This window comes from Erinaceus europaeus, chromosome 20 (genome assembly GCF_950295315.1).
Source record: "Erinaceus europaeus chromosome 20, mEriEur2.1, whole genome shotgun sequence".
In the NCBI taxonomy this organism is placed as follows: domain Eukaryota; kingdom Metazoa; phylum Chordata; class Mammalia; order Eulipotyphla; family Erinaceidae; genus Erinaceus; species Erinaceus europaeus.
The window spans coordinates 44,545,496-44,566,658 of record NC_080181.1 but is presented as its reverse complement, the minus strand read 5'-3'; the positions used below and the strand labels follow the sequence as shown (position 1 = coordinate 44,566,658).

The window sequence follows — 21,163 nt, the reverse complement described above, 5'->3', positions numbered from 1 at the left end:
TGAACAAAATTGACAAACCTTTAGCCAAACTCACAAAAGAAAAAAGGGAGAAGACCCAAATAAATCAGATCATAAATGAAAGAGGAGATAGCACAACAGACACCACAGAAATTTAGCATATCATGCAAGACTCCTATGAACAACTATATGCCACCAAGCTAGAGAACCTGGAAGAAATGGACGATTTCCTAGATACCTACCAACTTCCAAAACTAAGTAAAGAGGAAGTGGATAACATGAACAGGCCCATCACAGCTAATGAAATTAAAACAGTTCTCAAAAACCTTCCCAAAAATAAAAGTCCTGGACCAGATGGTTTTACAAATGAATTCTACAAAATTTTTAAAGAAGAACTAATACCACTACTTTTAAAAGTCTTCTAGAAGATTGAAGACACTGGAATACTTTCTTCTAGTTTCTGTGAAGCCAACATCACTTAGATACCAAAGGCAGACAGGGACACAACAAGAAAAGAAAACTATAGACCAATATCTCTGATGAACATAGATGCTAAAATATTGAACAAAATTCTAGCTAACCGGATACAGCAGTATATTCAAAACACTGTTATCATGACCAGGTGGGGTTTATTTCAGGCATGCAAGGTTGATTTAATATACGTAAATCAATCAACATGATCCACCACATCAACAAAAGCAGCAACAAAAACCATGGTCATATCAATAGATGCAGAGAAAGCCTTTGACAAAATACAACATCCCTTTATGATCAAAGCACTACAAAAATGGGAATAGATGCAAAATTACTGAAGATACTGGAGTCTATACATAGCAAACCTACAGCCAACATCATACTTAATGGTGAAAACTGGAAGCATTTCCCCTCAGATCAGGTACTAGACAGGGCTGCCCACTATCACCATTATTATTCAACATAGTGTGAGAAGTTCTTGTCATATCAACCAGGCAGGAGCAAGGAATTAAAGGCATACAGATTGGAAGAGAAGAAGTCAAACTCTCCCTATTTGCAGAGGACAATATAGTATACTTACAAAAACCTAAGGAATCCAGCAAGTAGCTTTTGAAAATCATCAAGCGATACAGTAAGGTATCAGGCTACAAAATTAACACTCAAAAGTCAGTGCCATTCCTCTATGCAAACACTAAGTTAGAAGAAGTTGAAATACAGAAATCAATTCCTTTTACTATAGCAACAAAAACAATAAAATATCTAGGAGTGAACCTAACCAAAGAAGTGAAAGACTTGTATACTGAAAATTATGAAGCACTACTCAAGGAATTTGAAAAAGACACAAAGAAGTGGAAAGATATTCCATGTTCATCGGTTGGAAGAATTAACATCATCAAAATGAATATACTGTCCAGAGCCATATACAAATTTAATCCTGTCCCCATCAAGATCCCAAACACATTTTTTAGGAGAATAGAATAAATACTACAAATGTTTATTATCTGGAACCAGAAAAGACCTAGAATTGTCAAAACAATCTTGAGAAGAAAGAACAGAACTGAAAGCATCACACTCCCAGATCTCAAATTGTACTATAGGGCCACTGTCATCAAAACTGCTTGGTACTGGAACACGAATAGACACACTGACCAGTGGAATAGAATTGAGAGCCTGGAACTAAGCCCCCACACCTATGGACATCTAATCTTTGACAAAGGTGCCCAGACTATTAAATGGGGAAAGCAGAGTCTCTTCAACAAATGGTGTTGGAAACAATGGGTTGAAACATGAAGAAGAATGAAACTGAACCACTATATTTCACCAAATACAGAAGTAAATTCCAAGTGGATCAAAGACTTGGATGTTAGACCAGAAACTATCAGAAACTTAGAGGAAAATATTGGCAGAACTCTTTTCCGCAAAAATTTTAAAGACATCTTCAATGAAACAAATCCAATTACAAAGAAGACTAAGGCAAGCATAAACCTATGGGACTACATCAAATTAAAAAGCTTCTGCAAAGCAAAAGAAACCACTACCCAAACCAAGAGACCCCTCACAGAATGGGAGAAGATCTTTATATGCCATACTTAAGACAAGAGGCTAATAACCAAAATATATAAAGAGCTTGCCAAACTCAACCACAAGAAAACAAATAACCCCATCCAAAAATGGGGAAAAGACATGGACAGAATATTCACCACAGAAGAGATCCAAAAGGCCAAGAAATACATGAAAAAATGCTCCAAGTCTTTGATTGTGAGAGAAATGCAAATAAAGACAACAATGAGATAACACTGCATTCCTGTGAGAATGTCATACATCAGAAAGGTAACAGCAGCAAATTCTGGAGAGGTTGTGAGGTCAAAGGAACCCTCCTACACTGCTGGTGGGAATGTAAATTGGTCCAACCTCTGTGGAGAACAGTCTGGAGAACTCTCAGAAGGCTAGAAATGGACCTACCCTATGATCCTGCAATTCCTCTCCTGGGGATATATCCTAAGGAACCCAACACACCCATCCAAAATGATCTGTGTACACATATGTTCTTGGCAGCACAATTTGTAATATTCAAAACCTGGAAGCAACCCAGGTGTCCAACAACAGATGAGTGGCTGAGCAAGTTGTGGTATATATACACAATGGAATACTACTTAGCTATAAAAAATGGTGACTTCACCGTGTTCAGCCGATCTTGGATGCACCTTGAAAAACTCATGTTAAGTGAAATAAGTCAGAAACAGAAGGATGAATATAGGATGATCTCACTCTCAGGCAGAAGTTGAAAAACAAGATCAGAAAAGAAAACACAAGTAGAACCTGAACTGGAATTGGCATGTTGCACCAAAGTAAAAGACTCTGGGGTGTGTGGGGGGGAGAATACAGGTCCAAAAAGGATGACAGAGGACCTAGTGGGGGTTGTATTGTTATATGAAAAACTGGGAAATGCTATGCATGTACAAACTATTGTATTTACTGTCAAATGTAAAGCATTAATTTCCCAATAAAGAAATTAAAGAAAACATCAGAAGAAAAAAAATAAATTTAAAAAATTATTTTATTTTCTTTATTTATTGGATAGAGACAGCTAGAAATCAAGAGGGAAGGGGGTGATAGAGACAGAGACACCTGCAGCACCGCTTCACCACTCACAAAGCTTGCCCCCTGCAGGTGGAGACCGGAGGCTCGAACCCATGTCCTTGAGCATTGTAATACGTGCACTCAGCCAGATTTACCACCACCCGGCCCCACAAATAAATTTTTAAAGTCTTTTTTTAAGAAAAAAAATGAAAAAGAAGAGGACTGGGCAGTGGTACACCCAGTTAATCACACATATTACAAAGCACAAGGACCTGGGTTTGAGTCCCCACTTCCCACCTGTAGAGGGTCTGCTTCAGGAGCAGTGAAGCAGGTCTACAGATATGTCTTTCTCTTCCTCTCTTTCTCCCCATCTTTCTGTCCTATCCAATAAAAATAAAAGAAGAAGGAAAAAAAAGGACAAAAATGGTTGCCAGGAGCAGTGGATTCAAAATGCCAAAACCAAGTCCAGCAATAACCCAGGTGGCAATTAAAAAAAAGAAGAAAAAGAAAGCAAGGTTAAGGAAGATTTACAGACAAGGGTGGGCAGTGGTGCATCCAGTAAAGTTCACACTGTACCAAGTGTAAGACCTAGGTTCATATCTCCGGTCCCCGCCTGCAGGGAGGAAGCTCCACAAATTGTGGAACAGTACTGCAGAGTTCTCCTCTCTGTTTCTCTCCCCCCCCCCCGCCTTCCCCGCTGTATCTATCAAAAAGGAAAAGGGAAAAAATGGTCTCTAGGAATGGTGCAGGCACAGAATCCCAGGAATAACCCTGATGGCCAAACAAGACGAAGATTTGAAGTCATTTATTTCTGAAGACTAATTTACCTTGCTCTGACAGGTAGTCATAAAAATAAATAACTAGCTGGTGAATGAAAGAATAACACACACACACACACACACACACACACACACACACACACACACAGTCTGTTGTCACACTAGTATGAAACAGCCCTCCACGGGAGAGGGAAAGATCTGACAACACCTCTGGACTAGGCTGGGGGGATCCCCAGACAAGGCCAGCCTGCCACTGTCACAAACAACCAAACCAGGACGCTTCCTGCAGCAGAGAGGATACAGAACCCATTCATCCATTTTGAGCTTTTTTTCTTTTCCCTGTTGTTGCCCATGTTGTTTTATTGTTGTTGTAGTTATTGTTGTTGTTATTGATGTCATCGTTGTTGGATAGGACAGAGAGAAATGGAGAGAGGAGGGGAAGACAGAGAGGGTAGAGAAAGACAGACACGAGCAGACCTGCTTCACCGACTGTGAAGTGACTCCCCTTCAGGTGGGGAGCTGGTGGCTCGAACCGGGATCCTTATGCCAGTCCTTGAGCTTCATGCCACGTGCGCTTAACCCACTGTGCTACCACCTGATCCCCGGGCACATATATATATGATATGACAGAGAGAAATTGAGGAAGACAGAGAGGGAGAGATAAAAAGAGAGACACCTGCAGCACTGCTTCACCACACATGAAGCTTTCTCCCTCCTTCATGGGGGCTAGGGGCCTTGAACCCGGGAATTTAAGCACTGTAATGTGTGTACTCTACCACGTGCACCACAGCCCCAGCCCTCATCTATTTTTTTTATTTTTTAATATTTATTTATTTATTCCCTTTTGTTGTCCTTGTTGTTTTACTATTGTAATTGTTATTGTTGTTGATGTCGTTGTTGCATAGGACAGAGAGAAATGGAGAGAGGAAGGAAAGACAAAGGAAGAGAGAAAGATAGACACCGCAGACCTGCTTCACCTCTTGTGAAGCAACTCCTCTGCAGGTGGGGAGCCGGGGGCTTGAACTGGGATCCTTATGCTGGTCCTTGTGCTTTGAGCCACATGTGCTTAACCCATTGTGCTACGGCCCAACTGCCCTATGTTGGTTTTTATCATTGAAAGTTGAGGCATAATCATCATCGGCTCCAGCACAGATCAGGGAGTGGAAGGAAAGGAGGAATCTTAAAAAAGACCTACAAGGCTGAATTTGGATGCAATTATACCCACCCTAATCAAAAGTGTTAACTTGTAATTAGCTGCTTATACAGACACATTTCAATCCATTAATCCGATCATCAGCGTCATGTGTGAGGCTATTAATGAGGGTGGAATTAGATGGGATGGTTCACTGTCTCCTAATCAAGGGGACTCCTCCCACCCCACCCCACCCCACCCCAATACTATACTATCTGGGTCTACTGCAGGACTCAAGTCATCAAAATACAGCCTGATCCCCTAACACTGCCCTCGCCTTGATGTTACACTTTCCAGACAAGCTTTGCAGGAGAAGACGAAAAGTAAAATGACCCTTTTTGCCTTGGGTCTAAAAGAGCAACTGTCCCCCCTCCCCCACTCTGAGAGACAATTCAAAGTCACTTACCAGCCACAAAACTTGGAAATGACGCCACCTTCTTCGTCTAGTAAGAGAAGAAGAAAAAAAGAGAAAAGAAAAAAATCAGACACGTGCTTAGAAGAGGGTGGCCTAGTCTCAAGGTTCTGGGGTGTACACCGGTATAAGAAACAAGACCCGCAATAGGAAGGGGGTTGCCAGTGTCACCTGGGTCCTGTGATGTCTGAGAAACTCAGGGTAGAAAAGGCCATCATCTAAAATCCAGAGTCCCTGACCTTATCCCAGAGGCCATATAGTGTCACAGCTCTCCAGTGGGAGACTGTGAAAGTTACCAGTTACCTGGACACACTTAAACAGGCAAGAGAAGGGAGTTTGGCACAGCTAAGTGGGGGGAGGGGTTTGAGGGGGTTGAAGGGATTCATGGTTATGCCACCAAAGTTAGAAAGATCTCATTCATACAGTTATCCCGAAAAGGGAAACACCCTGCCAAAGTTTCATTTCAACAGCCTCCCTTATGGCAGTGTCAGTTACATGAGTTTTAAAAACCTGCTTAGCGAGCAGGTGGTAGCAGGTGGCTGGCCCAGTTGAATGAGTGCTCATGTTACCAAGCACAGAAACATGGGTCCAAGCCCTGGGCCACCACAGAGGAGCTCCTTCCGGCAGGAAGCTTTCACAAGTGGTGCAGTGGTGCTGCGATGCTCCCTTCTCCTTGCACTATGTGCGCTTGACCCGGTGCACCACCACCCAGCCAAGGTGTTCCCTTCTCTCTGTCCGTCCCCTCCCCCTCTCTACTTCTCACTCTCCATCTTAAAAAAAAAAAATCTGCCTGGAGTGGTGGAATCATGCAAACAGCACTGAGCCCCAGTGATAGCCCTGGTGGCAAAAATAAAGAGATAATGGGGAGGGGGGCAGGCAGTGGTGTATCGGGTTAAGCACACATAGTACAAAGCACAAGGACCTGAGCAAGGATCCCAGTTCAAGCCCCCCAGATCCCCACTTGCAAGGCGGGGGTCACTTTGCAAGCAGTGAAGCAGGTCTACACATGTCTATCTTTCTCTCTCCCTCTCTATCTTCCCGTCCTCTCTCAATTTCTCTCTATCCTATCCAATAAAAATGAAAAAAAAAATGGCCTCCGTGAGCAGTGAATTTGTAGTACTGGCACCAAGCCCCAGTGATAACCCTGGGGGAGAGAGAGAGAGAGAATGGGAGCAGCTATGCAGTGGCACACCCAGAGTTGAGTGAATACATCACTAAGTGCAAGGACATGGGTTCAAGCCCTGCTCCCTAGCTGCAGAGGGAAATTTCTTAAGTGGTGAAGCAGGTCTGCGGGTTTTTTTTTTTCTCTCTCTCCCTATTTCCCATTCCCTTTTCAATTTTGATCTGTCCTATCAAATAAAGAAAGATAAGAAGGGGGGCAAGCAGTGGTGCACCCGGTTAAGCGCACATAGTATGAAGTGCAAGGACCTGCCCAATCACCCACACAATGATCTGGGTTCAAGCCCCCAGCTCCCCACCTGCAGGAGGGGTGCTTTGCAAGCAATGAAACAGGTCTGCAGGTCCCCCCCTCTTTCTCTCCCACTCCCCTCTCAATTTCTCTGTCTTATTTTTTAAAAAAAACATGAAAAAATGGCCACCAGGCACAGTGGATTTGTAGTGCCAGGACTGAGCTCCAGAGATAACCCTGGTGGCAATTAAAACAAATAAACACATGAAAATCACGTTGTCAGTTTAGAGCAGTGGCTCTTGACCAAGATGATCAGGAAAAACATCTGACACTGCCTGAGGACACATGGTGGCCACTATTTGATGGGGGTGGGTGGCATTGCTATTGATATGAAGTGGGCAGAGACCAGCAATGCTGTGACACAGTCCATGTGCAAAGGTCAAACCCCATAACAAAGGGTCATTTGGTTCCAGATGTCAGGGACACCCCTATTGGCAAACTCGGTTTACAATAAGATGCTCCCCACCCGTGTTCCATCAATACACAGGCACATAGCCTCCCTGATGAGCCACCCCTCAGGGACTGAATCAGAGTGCAGGGCCCCCAGAGCGCCCACCCAAAATCAGCCAACCCTGCTGGATCAGATGCCCTCCCCTGGTAGCATGGGGCAGAAGGTGGGCAGACCCAGATATGGCTGAATTCTTCTCCTTGGGAAACGTTACCTCCGGGATGTTGTTATTGTCAATCGGTCCATTGAGATCAGAGCGCTGCTGCTTCCTGGGCTGCTCCAAACCATTGCAGACCTAGAGACAAGGCAGATCAAGAGAAAGAAGTAGAGAGAGAAACGTATTTTTCCTGCCTTTGAAAGATCAACCAAGACACTCAACTGGAGAGACAATATGATTCCATTTTGTAAGTGGCATGTGTGTGTAGCAATGTACACACACACACACACACACATCCCTGATTTTTTATTAGTGATTTAATACTGATTTACAAAACCTGTTTTGTAAATACCCCCAGCCTGTTTCTTTTATTTTTAATTTTTAATTTTTTTATTTGTTATTGGATAGAAACAGAGAGAAGGGGAGATGGAGAGGAAGAGAGACAAAGAGGCACCTGCAGACCTGCTTGTGAAGTGACTCCCCTGCAGGTGGGGAACCTAACCGGTCCTTGCACTTTGTGCTACGTGCGCTTAACCCACATCCCAATGGGCTACCGCATGACTCCCCCTAGCCTGTTTCTATCTTTCTCTAGTTGAGTAGAGCTCTGGGGAGCTGGGGTTCCAGGACACATTGGTGAAGTCATCAGCCCAGGGAACTCAGTTTGGTATCTGCAGCTTGGTGGTGCCCGCTCCCTTTTGAATATCTTTAAAATAAAAAAGGCAACTTTCCCCCAAAGCTTTTAGGGCTCGACCCTTCCCTCTGCCTCAATATTTTCTCCAGCTCTCTCTGGACAGACTCATCACCATGACAACCACATCTCCTCCTAAGCAGCCAGGGTTGGTTCCAGAGAGGGTGGGCTCACGGGTTTTGCCCTGGGGGAGACCATCTGGTGCTCTGATTTTCATCATGGGGCCAGCTGGAATGCAGCGCCTGCGATGAACATGATGGGGACTGCGAGGTGGTGCACCTGTTTGCATGCACACACTAGCCTGTGCAAGAACTGACCTGGGTTCACCTGCTGGGAAGACACTTCATGAGTGGTGAAGCAGTGCCACAGGGATCTCTCTCTAGTCCTCTCTGTCTCCCCCTCTCCTCTCAATTTCTCTTTGTCATATCTAATAAAACCTAGAGAGGAAGGGGGAGGAAAATAGCCTCTGGGAGCAGTGGATTTGTAGTGCAGGCACTGAAAAAAAATAAAGAAGGGGCCGGGTGGCGGTACACTTGATTGAGTGCGCCTGTTACAATGCACAAGAACCCAGGTTCAAGCCCCCAGTCCCCACATACAAAGGGAAAGCTTCACAAGTGGTGAAGCAGTGCTGCTGCAGGTGTCTCTCTATCTCCCCCTTACCTCTCAATTTCTGTCTCTATCAAATAAATAAATATATTTTTAAAATCATTTAAAATTTTTTTTAAAAATAAAGAAAAAAGACATTTTAAAAATGGAGTGAAAATGGCTAGAGACCCACATGGTCTCAGAGTCCCAGATATGTGACATGAAGACATATCTTCAATCTTCTGTGCCTTCTCCAAGACAAAGTGACAGCTATAATTAAAATAAGAGGCCAGTAGGGGTCACCTGTGTCTTCCTAGTCAACAGGGAAAGCAGGGGGTCCTCTCTCACAGGGCAGGTGTGTTGGGGGTACCGTTCACTTCTCTGTACCCTCTGCTGGAACCTGTATTCACCATCTCTGGATATGGCAAGTGAAATATAGTAATGTGCCCCCTTGGGTGGCAGGGACTGACTAGAGCAGGGCAGGACCAGGGACAGCTGCTCAGGGTAGGAATGACCCCATGTCTTAATACAAAACCTATTAATCTGAACACATGGCTTTAATGGCTATCTTGGCTCAAGTTGGTACAGCAAATGCAAGGATCTTTTTTTTTTTTTTTTTTAATGTCAATTCTGATCTTGTCAACCAGATTACACTTTGGGAATGGTCTAATAGACCACAATGCTGTGGTTGGGGGACAACAACCACACTCATCTTGGATAAATATTCGGGGCTCCCAGACCTCCCCTGAATGACAAGCAAAGGGGTTAAACAGGGAGGGGGCTCCAGTCAGAACCTAGTGACTTGGCTGAATGCCAAGTGAGCCCTGGTCTTCTGCTGGTCTGTACTTTCTTCCTTCAAATCCAGCTCCCTTCCACTGTGTCAGAGCAATCCCAGGCTGACAAGCGACTCACTCATGTCACAGAGAGGACACTGCCTGTGGGATCCACTTCATGCCCCTGCTTTCAAAGGGGCCCTTTATTCCCGTGCATTGGTTGAACCAACAAAGACACCTTCCTTCCTCCAAGAGAGGCCAGCTGGAGTCAAGGTCACATGAGGTCAGGATCAGCCTGAAGGCTGAAGGTCTAACTCAGCCCCATTCCATCACTGGCACAGAAGATGGCTCAGAAAAATGACAACATTGACCTTAGCTTCCACTCCTCTTACAATTCAGGGCACTCCTGTGCTATTTACCCTGATGACAGTGGGAGCCTGGATCAAGTGCTTATTCTTAGAATCCTTCTCCCCATGGATATGGCTGTAGTTTTTCACAGAGTTGACCTGCAGCTTCGAAGATCTGATAGTGGGAAAGCCAGCCAACCAGCCAGTCAGTCTGTTACACTGTCCAGGCTGCTCTGTGAAAGGGTGAAGGAGGGAGAGTCCCTTCTGCACTGCTCTTCATCCCTCATATCCAGACATTGTATAGGTCAAATCTATAGTAAAAAAGTGCCTCACTGTCTATGTGAAGTTCAAGGTTAAGTGGAGGTGGCTTTGTGGAGGGGAGCAGAAGGTGACAGGCTGTCATAGCTGCTGAAGCCCCATTTGTGATGCTTAGGGCCTGGCTTTGTTCTGTGTCTGGTCTGCTGAGATCTCTACCACCACTGACCACCTGGCTCTTCCACATTGGATGTTCAACCTAGCATTTGAGGGCAAAACTACATATATATATACAAATCCAAATATATATATCCATCAAGGTTATTGCTGGTGGTTGGTGCTGGTACTATGAATCCACCATTCCTGGTGGTTATATATAATTTTTAACAGGACAAAGGAAAAATTGAGAGTGGAGGGGGAGATAGAGAGACAAAGAGAAAGAGACATCTGCAGCACTGCTTCACTGCTCATGAAGTTTCATCTGTGCAGGTGGGGAGAGGGGGGGGTCAAACCTGGGTTCTCGCACATGGCAATGTGTGTGTTTAACCAGGTGCACCACAGCCCAGGCCCCAGTCAAGGTCTTTAAACTGCTTTTTTATCTGAGCATAGCCAGCACCTTTATGAGAGCACTTTCTAATTCCTCAGAATGTGAAATATTGAATGCCCATCTGACTCAGTCCTCCATTCTAGGCCTAAGCCCCAAAGAATTGGCAACTTGTGTCTACACCAAAACTCTTTTGAGGATGTTCTCAGCAATTTCACTGACAAAGGCTGGAAGATGGAAACACCCCCACCCCACCTTGCTCCCAGTACATCAGCGGATAAACACAACATGGTTCATCCACTCAGTGGAGAAAAGGGAAGGAGTTCTGGCACAAAACTGGGTGGAGCCTGGAAACAGTAGTCTGCAACAGTGACTGGAGCCAGACACGCAAGGTCACAGGCTGTGCGACCCCATGTGGGTGAAGAAGAAACAGACATGTTTGTATATGGAGGAAGCAGATCTGGTGCCTCAGGGATAACCCTAGTGGTAAAGAGATAAGGGAGGAGAGGGCGGGAGAGAGCAACGGAGAAAGCAGGCCTGTCACTGCCAGGGGCACGGGGTGAAGGGAGAATGGGAATGACTGGTAATAAGTATGAGGTCTCCTTTTGGGGTACTGAAAATGTTCTAGAACAAATGTCATGTGACTGTGCAATGCCATACTGAATCTGTGTTTACTGTTATGTTAAAATGCTTAAAAGGGGGCCAGGGAACTGGCTTAGCATTTAGAGCATAGGATCGACATGTTTGAAGCCCCAGAGGTCCCAGGTTCAATCCCTGATGCCACCATAATTCAAAGCTTAACAGTACTCTGGTATCTCTCATTAGAAAAACAATCATTTTTTAAGAAATAAAATGGCAGTGATTTTCATGTTGCTGGTATTTCACAACAATCTTAAAATAATATAGCAAGGAAGAGTACCAAAAGCCCTCCTTTTTAACAACCTACAATTTCTTTTTATTTATTTATTTGAGAGAGCTACAGAAAGAGAGAGAGAGAGACCAAGGCACTGCTCACCTGCTCACCTCTGGCTTATGGTGGTGCTAGGGATTGAACCTGGGACTGTATAGCCTCAGGCATAAGTATTTTGCAGGACCACCATGCTGTCACTCCAGCCTGAGCCCTCCAAGTTACTAACAAACTAACTCTGCCCGTGACACCCATTTACATTCAGCAAGACCACACTGAAGACCACCCATGTGCAGGACCACACTGAAGACCACCCATGTGCAGGACCAGTTCCCCCTGATGGACACACAGGCCAGCAGGGTGGATGGGGGAGAGCAATTATTGCCTTGGCAATGGCGTCCCCAGAGACTCTTCTCCCTCCTGGTCACCAGGGTGTCCAGCTCTCATTTGTTTGTGGGAGAGGAGGGGTCTCGCTGTTATGGAACCCAGTTCTTGCTAAACTGTTGTAGGGAAATTGTGAGGATATGGTTGAGCATGGTGTGGGACCTCCTATTGAAAAGTGGGAGCCTACAACAAATAATCCCATCCAAAAATGGGGGGAGGACATGGACAGAATATTCACCACAGAAGAGATCCAAAAGGCTGAGAAACACATGAAAAAATGCTCCAAGTCTTTGATTGTCAGAGAAATGCAAATAAAAACAACAATGAGATACCACTGCATTCCTGTGAGAATGTCATATATCAGAAAGGTAACAGCAGCAAATGCTGGAGAAGTTGTGGGGTCAAAGGAACCCTCCTACACTGCTGGTGGGAATGTAAATTGGTCCAACCTCTGTGGAGAACAGTCTGGAGAACTCTCAGAAGGCTAGAAATGGACCTACCCTATGACCCTGCAATTCCTCTCCTGGGGATATATCCTATGGAACCCAACACACCCATCCAAAAAGATCTGTGTACACATATGTTCTTGGCAGCACAATTTGTAATACCCAAAATCTGGCAGCAACCCAGGTGTCCAACAACAGATGAGTGGCTGAGCAAGTTGTGGTATGTATGTGTGTATATATATTACTCAGCTATAAAAAAAATAGTGAAAAATAACCATTTTCAGCCGATCTTGATGGACCTTGAAAAATCCATGTTAAGTGAAATAAGTCAGAAACAGAAGGATGAGTAAGTATAGGATGATCTCACTCTCAGGCAGAAGTTGAAAAACAAGAGCAGAAGAGAAAGCACAAGTAGAACCTGAACTGGAATTGGCGTATTGCACCAAAGTAAAAGACTCTGAGGTGGGTGGGTGGGGAGAATACAAGTCCAAGAAGGATGACAGAGGACCTAGTGGGGGTTGTATTGTTATATGGAAAACTGGGAAATGTTACGCATGTACAAACTATTGTATTTACTGCGTTAATTTCTCAATAAAGAAATTTAAAAAAAAAAAAAAAAGAAAGAAAGAAAAGTGGGAGCCTGGATGGCATGACCTTTCTGTCAGTCTCTCTTTACTTGAAGCCGAGCATGGAAGAAAACGACCACCAGGGAAAAGTTCCCTCTGTCAGCCTCCCTGCCTCACACTAGCCCACTCCCTTATTATCTACATAATCATAGTTTTGCCTGAAAGTCCCCTCCCTACTTCCCTACCCATTCCATTCCTTTGATCATATCTGATCTGTCTTCTCTCGACCCTCAGGCCCCCCCTATGGCTGCTGGTTACTGATAACCTTGCTTTCTCATTCCTTTAACCGATTAAACTTCTTGCTCAACAATTACTGGAAAAGTCCTGACCCTCCCCCAGACCCTTTGCCTTCCTACTATATATGGTATACACATGTCACTTCCTCCCGCAACCCCTTCTAAACCCTTCTTTGCTGTTCAATAAATGGATTTTGTGCATGAAACTTTCCCCTGGTGATCTCTGGTGGCGTCTCTTGCTACATAGGGAATGATCCAGTCTGCTCACTCCTACAGCCCCAGAACATTCCTTCTGGGCCCCCGCATCTGGTGCGCAGAGCAGGTAAGCCCCAAGTTTGTGCCTGGGGAGAGGCCTCTCCACCGAAGAGTCTGACAAACTGTGGCCAGGGGCCAACACAAATGCTATTCCCCATGGGCCCTCCAAGTTCACCGCACGTTTTTGTATATAAAGGTGCAAAGCTCTACTTGGCTTGATGGCAGATCCAGGCTAGCCTTCTCCCTAGAGCCCCCAGGCCTCCTCTCCTGTGTCCCCTACCTCCTTCACATGAAGTCCAGAGCCCTGCACACATATTCTGAGAAAGCTAACACAACATCTGAAAACTGAAAGAAACAAAGGTGCTCAGAAAAACAGGCAAGCAAAGCTGAATCAGTATCAGAATTCCATTTGCAGGGGGATCTTCTGTATTTAATGTCCACTGGTCTCCACAGGCCGCTGCTCTCTGTCCTCCCAGTATGAGTCACTGATTTGTGGGAAATAATAAATAGCTAAGCTGGGACTCAATGGAACTGCCTAAGGTTATGAAGCACTTAAGAAAGTACTATCATTCATAATGTGAAAAACAAATTGAAGTCACACATGAATAAAGACATCAATGAATCCATTTAGCTTCTATTAAGTCTAATTGTTCAATTTTGATGAATCTACAAAACAGGGTATTTAGGAGCTGCGGACAGAGAAAGCATAGGACTTTCATGCCTGAGGTCCCAGGTTCAAAACCTGGCAGTGAATATGCCAGAGTTGAGTCATGCTCTGGGGTGTCTGTCTGTTTATCTGTCTGACTGTCTACCTGTCTCCCTCTCCCTCTCTCTCATAAAAACAGTGCCCTTGACCTGGGAATTGGTGCAGTGATTAGAGTGATGGAATAAAATCATGGAGTCCTGAGTTTGATACTCTTCATGGTGTGTGTCAGGCAGGTGTTCTACTCCCCCACCTACCCCCCATCTCATAAATAAATCTTTAAAAAATAAAGAAGTTCTTCAGCCACCAAGTTTCAGATGCTACCATGACATCAACCTGACTTCCCTAGGCAGATTACCTCACCAATGTGTCCTGGAACCCCACCTCCCTAGAGCCCTGCTCCACTAGGAAAAGATAGAAACAGGCTGGGGGCATGGATCCAACCTGCCAACACCTATGTCCAGTGGAGAAGCAATTACAGAAGCCAGACCTGCTACCTTCTGCACCCCATAAAAATCTTTGGTCCATACTCCCAGAGGGATAAAGACTAGGGACCCTTCCAGTGAAGGAAGGGTACATGGAACTCTGGTGGTGGGAACTGTATGGAATTGTACCTCTCTTATCCCACAATCTTATCAATCATTATTAAATCACTAATAAAATTAAAAATAAGTAAGTTCTTTTCAAAACAGAATATCTGGTTTTCCTAAAATTGTGACTAAAGAGAGCAAAACTAGCTGTTACTTTAATGCCCTATTTGGTACCATATTTCTATTTTAATGATACTAATGAGGGACAATCTGATTTACCTCACTTAAGTCAGCAGTTTACATGGGTCACATAAAAGACACCAATAGTATTAATAAAATACTGTGCACCCCTCTTCTCTCCCTTCTGCCCCTGCCCCTGTGGGTTCCCATCTGCCATAGAATGAGCCCTAAAAGGACGTGGTTGTAGGCAAACAGGCCCCAGAGGCCATCTGCAAAGTGTTTAGTCAAAGAAGGGAAAGGTTAACCAAGGAGGGAGAATGGGATATTCTTTCCTTGTCCTCCTCCATCAGACCTCCAGCCCAGCACCCTGCCCTAAGGTGCTCTGAGCTGCAAATCCACATCCCAAGTCTCACTAAGGTTCATGGACTGTACTGAGAATTATCACTGTAGAGAGGTCAGTTCGACAATGATTCAGCACCACGGACAGCATGTCTGCCTCTTAGTGAAAGAGGACCAGACACCAGTTAAAACCACAGGCTCACTATTGAGTCTGGGGGACACCAACCTTCTGTAAGACCAGTTCTCAAGAGTCTTCAGACCCAGTAGTGGAACTTGACCTGGTCTTGGGTGGAAACACCTTTTTTTCTACAAAGGCTGACTGTGGAATCCGCTATCAGACTTGGGCTCTGGAGATCCTGGACTCCACCCCCTGGGAAGATAATCTCACCTCCTTTCTCTGCTTAGTTTTCCTGAACTGTCTATAGTACTGTCTGATCTGGGGATGGGGTTGGCTCTCGGTGAACCTCCTGTTTAAAATTTTAATTTAGTTGTTTGGGAGATGGTACAGTGCATAAAGCACTGGACTCTCAAACATAAAGTCCTGCATTCAAGATTCAGTATTGCAAAAAAACAAAAACAAAAAAAAACAGTGATACTCTCAAATAAATAAACACATATTTTCCAATTTTTTTCCCCTAGGGTTATCGCTGGAGCACTATGACTCCACTGTTCTGGGCTTTCTTTCTTTCTTTCTTTCTTTCTTTCTTTCTTTTTTTTTTTGATAGAGATAGGCAAAGAGAAAGAAAGACACCTTCAGCACTGATTCACCTCTCATGAAGCTTTCCCTCTACCCAGTGTGCCACTGCTTAGGCCCATTAGTTAGCCTCTTCTTTTAGTTTCTAACCAGCACTGGCTGCCATGTGGATGGATGCATCAGGATAGAAACCCCATACGGGCTGGGCCCTGCCATGCCATTTCCAGCAAGCACACCATGTGACATTATGCATCTCTGAGTCTCACATTCAGCACAGCTGTTTCTACAAATTCTTCCCTGGAGCTCTGCACTTCCTGAGGGCATGCCATGTGACCATGTAGTTCTGTCATCTGGACGTGCCTTGAAGTGCTGGGACACCTGAGGGGCAAAGAGGTGTTGCAGGGTCATGAGGATTGGAGATCCCTTTGGGTCACCTCCCTGCCTCTCTCACTCTCCAACTTTCACCTCAGACACACACTGCTGGCAGGTGAGTGCAATTCCAGTCCATGTCATTCACAGGATGGGCACCTTCTACAGCTGGCACCTCCCTGGCTCTCTCTGTGTTAGTAGACACTGCCCACCCACCCCCTTCCTTTCCCACATGTGAGCTTCTGCCCTCGCAGCTCCCAGAAGTACTCAGAAACCCAGTCCCTTCCCACTGAGGGCCCTTCTCTGTCCCTCTTCCCCTCACCCTCAGCCTTCCAGCTGTCCTTTTGCAGAGTTCTCAGTCACTGTCACAACCCCATCCCCCAGCTCTGTGCTGAGGGCGCCCATGCACCTCCACATTTAGCCCTGCCAGATGGTGGACTTCCCAAGTCCTACTGCTTTCCTGCTTAGCTCCACACTGGAGTCCATCCCAGGAAGCCTGCCTGGCAGTCATAGGCTCAAGTGTCCACTAGAGTGCCCAGCCCACCTGGACAGTAGGGTCTCTGTCTCTCTTAAGAATGAAAATTGTAATGTCCTTTAAATTTTTATTTATTGTTTTTTTGTCATCTCTGGGCTTCCTTGCTCCATGTTGAATTTTTCAGGGAGTGAGTGGGAGTAGCAGAGATAGGGAGAGAAAGAGAGAGAGAGAGAGAGAGAGAGATACCGACCACAATACTGAAATTTCCTCTAGTATAGTGGGGACCAGGCTCCAACCTAGGTCACACATTGGGCAAAGTAGTGCACTGTCCAAAAGAGCCATTTTCTTGGTCCTATAATCTTTTTTTTTACATACTATGTCATTGCTGGGGCTTGGATCTATTGCTCCTAATGGCCATTCCCCCCCTTTTTTAATTTTATTTAATAGGACAGAGAGAAATTGAGAGGGGAGGGGAAAACAGAGAGGGAGAGAGAAAGAAAAATGCTCTTGCGAAGCATCCACCTGCAGGTGAAGAACAGGGACTTGAACCCAGGTCCTTGTGCATGGTAATATATGCACTTAACTGGGTACACCACCATCTAGCCTCTGTAATGTTATTTTCTTAATGAAATGGGAAAGTATACCCAAGACCTTGGGTTACAGATTACTGCCAATGGGCCTCAAGACAATAGAGAGGTAGACAGACACAGTGTACAGACACAACAGGGGGCTGGGTGGTGGTGCACTGAGTGAAGTACACATGGCACAAAGTGTAAGAACCTGTGCAAGGATCACGGTTCGAGCCCTCAGCTCCCCACCTGCAGGGGGGTTGCTTTACAAGTGGTGAAGCAGGTCTGCATGTGTCTCTCCGTCTCTCTCCCTCTCTATACCCCCCCCTCAACTTCTGTCCTATCCAAAAGAATTGAAAAAAATGGCCACGGGAGCAGTGGATTCATAGTTCAGGTGGTACTGAGCCCCAGCAATAACCTTGGAGTTATTTTGGAGGCACAAACAAACAAATGCAACAGTTGCAATGCTTCCTTGGAGCCCAAATGTAGTACTGAAGTTGGAACCCAGGGCCTCATGCATAGCAAGGTGTGTGTTCCACTTGGTGAGCTGCCACTCAGCATACCATGTCATTTTTCTTTCTACCCCCAGTGCAGAGTACACACTGATGCCAGCCTGCATGGGGCAAACAGGAGGGAAGGCAGAAACCAGCCCTTAAAACACTGGGAGTGCCCAGCAGGGGAGGGTTAAAGGGAAGGAGCTAGGAGTTGCTGGGTAGGGGCATGGGTGAAGCAGGGGTATAAGTGAGCATTTGGAGTTAGTGAGAGACCAGAGTAGCCCAGAACTCTGCTAACCCAGGGTCAAGTGGGTCTCAGTTAATCTCCCTTTAGAAACTGGATGTGAGGGGGCCAGGCGGTAGCACAACAGGTTAAGCACACATGGCATGAAGCACAAGGACTGGCATAAGGATCCCAGTTCGAGCCCATGGATCCACACCTAGTGAAAGCAGGTCTGCAAGTGTCTTTCTTTCCCCGTCTCTGTCTTCCCCGCCTCTCTTGATTTCTCTCTGTTCTATTCAACAATGACAACAACAAGAAGGGGAACAAAAAGGAATCCAGGAGCAGTGGATTCATAGTACAGTCACTGAACCCCAGTGATAACCTTGGAGGCAAAAAAAAAAAAAAAATGAAGGAAAGGAAGGGAGGGAAGGAGGGAGGAAGGGAGGGAGGGAGGAAGGAAGGAAGGAAGGAAGGAAGGAAGGAAGGAAGGAAGGAAGGAACTGGATGTGAGAAAAAAAAAGAAAGAAGGAAGGAAAGAGGAAGGGCAGATGGAGGAAGGGAAGGAAGGAAGGAGAAAGAAAGAGAGGAAGGAAGGAAATGGGTGTGAGGGTGGGGGTAGATAGCATCATGGTTATATAAAGAGACTCTCATGCCTGAGGCTCTGAAGTCCCGGGTTCAATACCCCACACCACCATAAACCAGAGCTGATCAGTGCTCTGATGAAAAAAAAAAAAAAACTGGGTGTGAGAAAATGAAGAAGCCCTTAGAGATATATAGGTGTCTCTCTCACCCCCCAAAATCAGGATTCCAGAGCAGTTATCTGCTGAGCATGTCCCCAAAAGGGCAAGTGAGACCCCCCCTCCAAATCCCCACAGGTGACACAGCACAGGTGATAATGGGACTGGGGGTGGAGGAGGTGTTTGAGGAGGTGTTTGGAATGGCACCTGCCCCACCTGCCACTTCCATGCCCATCATCAAGCCCCCTCAGGCATGACCCCAAGCAGCCCTGCTCTTCTACTTGTCCTGCAATTGGTGCTGGCTCAGCCCTCTGCTGTCACTCCCCAGGGCAAGGATGCAGCTGGACCCTGAGAGAGACCCCCAGCCCTGCCTAGCCTGGCCCTGGACCCCAACCATGTATCTCTAGTTCTGAAGAGAGCTTCCCACAGACTTAGAATCACTCTCCATCACCTGCCCCATCATCTGGGGCCCTATTCGGGGGTCCTGAGATTCTCAAACAGACATGATGGACCTAGACCTCGAATAAATCCCTCTCTCCATTGTTACTGGTCATCTCTATCAGGAACAACAAAATAGACCCCTTTGTGGGCCCCCATAGGACCTTGCCCTCAACTTGGATCAACAACAGTGGAGAACATTCCATCCTCTGAAGGGAGGCTGGACAACATACTCTATGCTTACACCTGAGGAAGATGGGTCTTGATATTGGGGCAGCTTGGAACATTCCTACTCATGACCACAGAATCTGAGCTCAGATCTATGGGGATGCAGAGGTCACATAGGCTCCTAAGCTGAATATGGGCCCCAGATCACACCAAATCAATGGGGTTTACAGTCAACAATATGTATACCCCTTTGCCATATTTGGGAGCTACTCTCTTCCCTGATCCAGCTTTCTGGTCCTTTTTCCAGCCATGACATCATCTCCCCAGACAATAACTTAGATCCACCTTTATATCAGATTTAAGGCTCAAGGAAAAAAAACACCTAGTATAGCCACAGGCCCTTTGGAATATAACTAAAATATGCTGTTACCAGACAAAAAAAAGTGCCGGATCAGTCATCAGAGTCATAAAAAGTTCCACCAAGGAGCTGGGCAGTGGCACACTTGGTTGAATGCACACATTACCGTGTGTGAGCAAGGACAGGAGTTTGAGCCCCAGCTCCCCACCCGCAGGGGGATGCTTCACAAGCAGTGAAGCAGGTCTGCAGGTGTCTTTATCTCCCTATCCCGTTTCCCCATCCTTCTCAATTACTCTCTGTCCTATTAAATAAAAAGAAAGGGAAAAATGGCTGCCGGGAGTAGTCGACTCACAGTGCCAACACTGAGCACCAGAGATAAACCTAGCGGTAAAAAAAATGGCACAGAGACCATGAAAAGGGTCTGAAAGTCTAAGGAATACACCAGCAAGTAAAAAAGTATCACTAGCAGTGGGATAAGCGCTCCTACAGCACAAGAAAGTGCTATGTCCTCAAAAGATTTAAGGGCATGAATCAATCATTCAGGGAAGAGAGACAATTAAATGAGGTGATATTGTGGAGATGACCAAAGCCCATTCATGCACAGCTGGGAGCTGTAGCCTCAGGAAATAAACGGGAAGGAGAAGGACATGGTTTATACAGAGATCCCAAGGATAGTCTTATGTATGGTGACATTTGCACCCAGCGCACTAAATGACAGGATGGGAACAGACACATAAATCACAGGCACGTCGCCCAAATGGAACATTCAAAGGTCAACAGAAATAATCATAACCATTCCTGGCAATGGGAAAGCATTTAGAATATGTCAGACTGTAAACGCAGGATGGCAAAGTCAACAGCTGAGCCGCCATCACAGCGCTGTGTGCATTATTTATGTTCAGTGTTAAGAGTCTGGGAAACACACACACAGAGAGAGAGAGAAAGAGAGAGAGAGAGAGAGAGAGAGAGAGAGAGAGAGAGGTTAAGGGCTCATCAGTTAGGTTTGTGGAGACTGTGGGACATCCTTCTTCGCATTTTTCCATTTCTATTGCAATCTTGGGGTCCATTCATTGGCTAAGCAAAATGCTATTTAGTCATCCTGAAGGTTGTCAGGACATAATTTTTCCAGCATTCATATGAGTAGGAGAGAGAAGAGGGAGCCTACAGAAGTTTTCTTTCCAAGAATGTCTTCCACAGTGTGGTTTCTCAAACTTGAAAGTGGGCTCTTGTTGAAAGGCAGGTGAGCATTCAGTAGCTCCGGGTGGGAATTCCCAGGGGTGCTGAGCCACGGAACCATACTCATATTTCTTTACAGACTCATAATCATGTTGATTTTTATTGAGAGAGAGAGAAAGAGAGAGTGAATTACTAT

General features: G+C 45.5%; 1 protein-coding gene across 7 annotated transcripts in view; it reads right to left on the bottom strand.

The window, feature by feature from the left end:
• Positions 1 to 21,163, bottom strand: part of APBA2 (amyloid beta precursor protein binding family A member 2) — a 134,139-nt gene that overhangs the window by 36,855 nt on the left and 76,121 nt on the right. For all 7 annotated transcript variants that reach the window (XM_060179278.1, XM_060179275.1, XM_060179280.1 and 4 more), the window contains 2 exons: positions 7,526 to 7,606; positions 5,390 to 5,426 (listed from right to left, as the gene is read on the bottom strand). In XM_060179278.1, the coding sequence (XP_060035261.1) occupies positions 5,390 to 5,426; positions 7,526 to 7,606 (118 nt within the window). The remainder of the gene's footprint in view (positions 1 to 5,389; positions 5,427 to 7,525; positions 7,607 to 21,163) is intronic.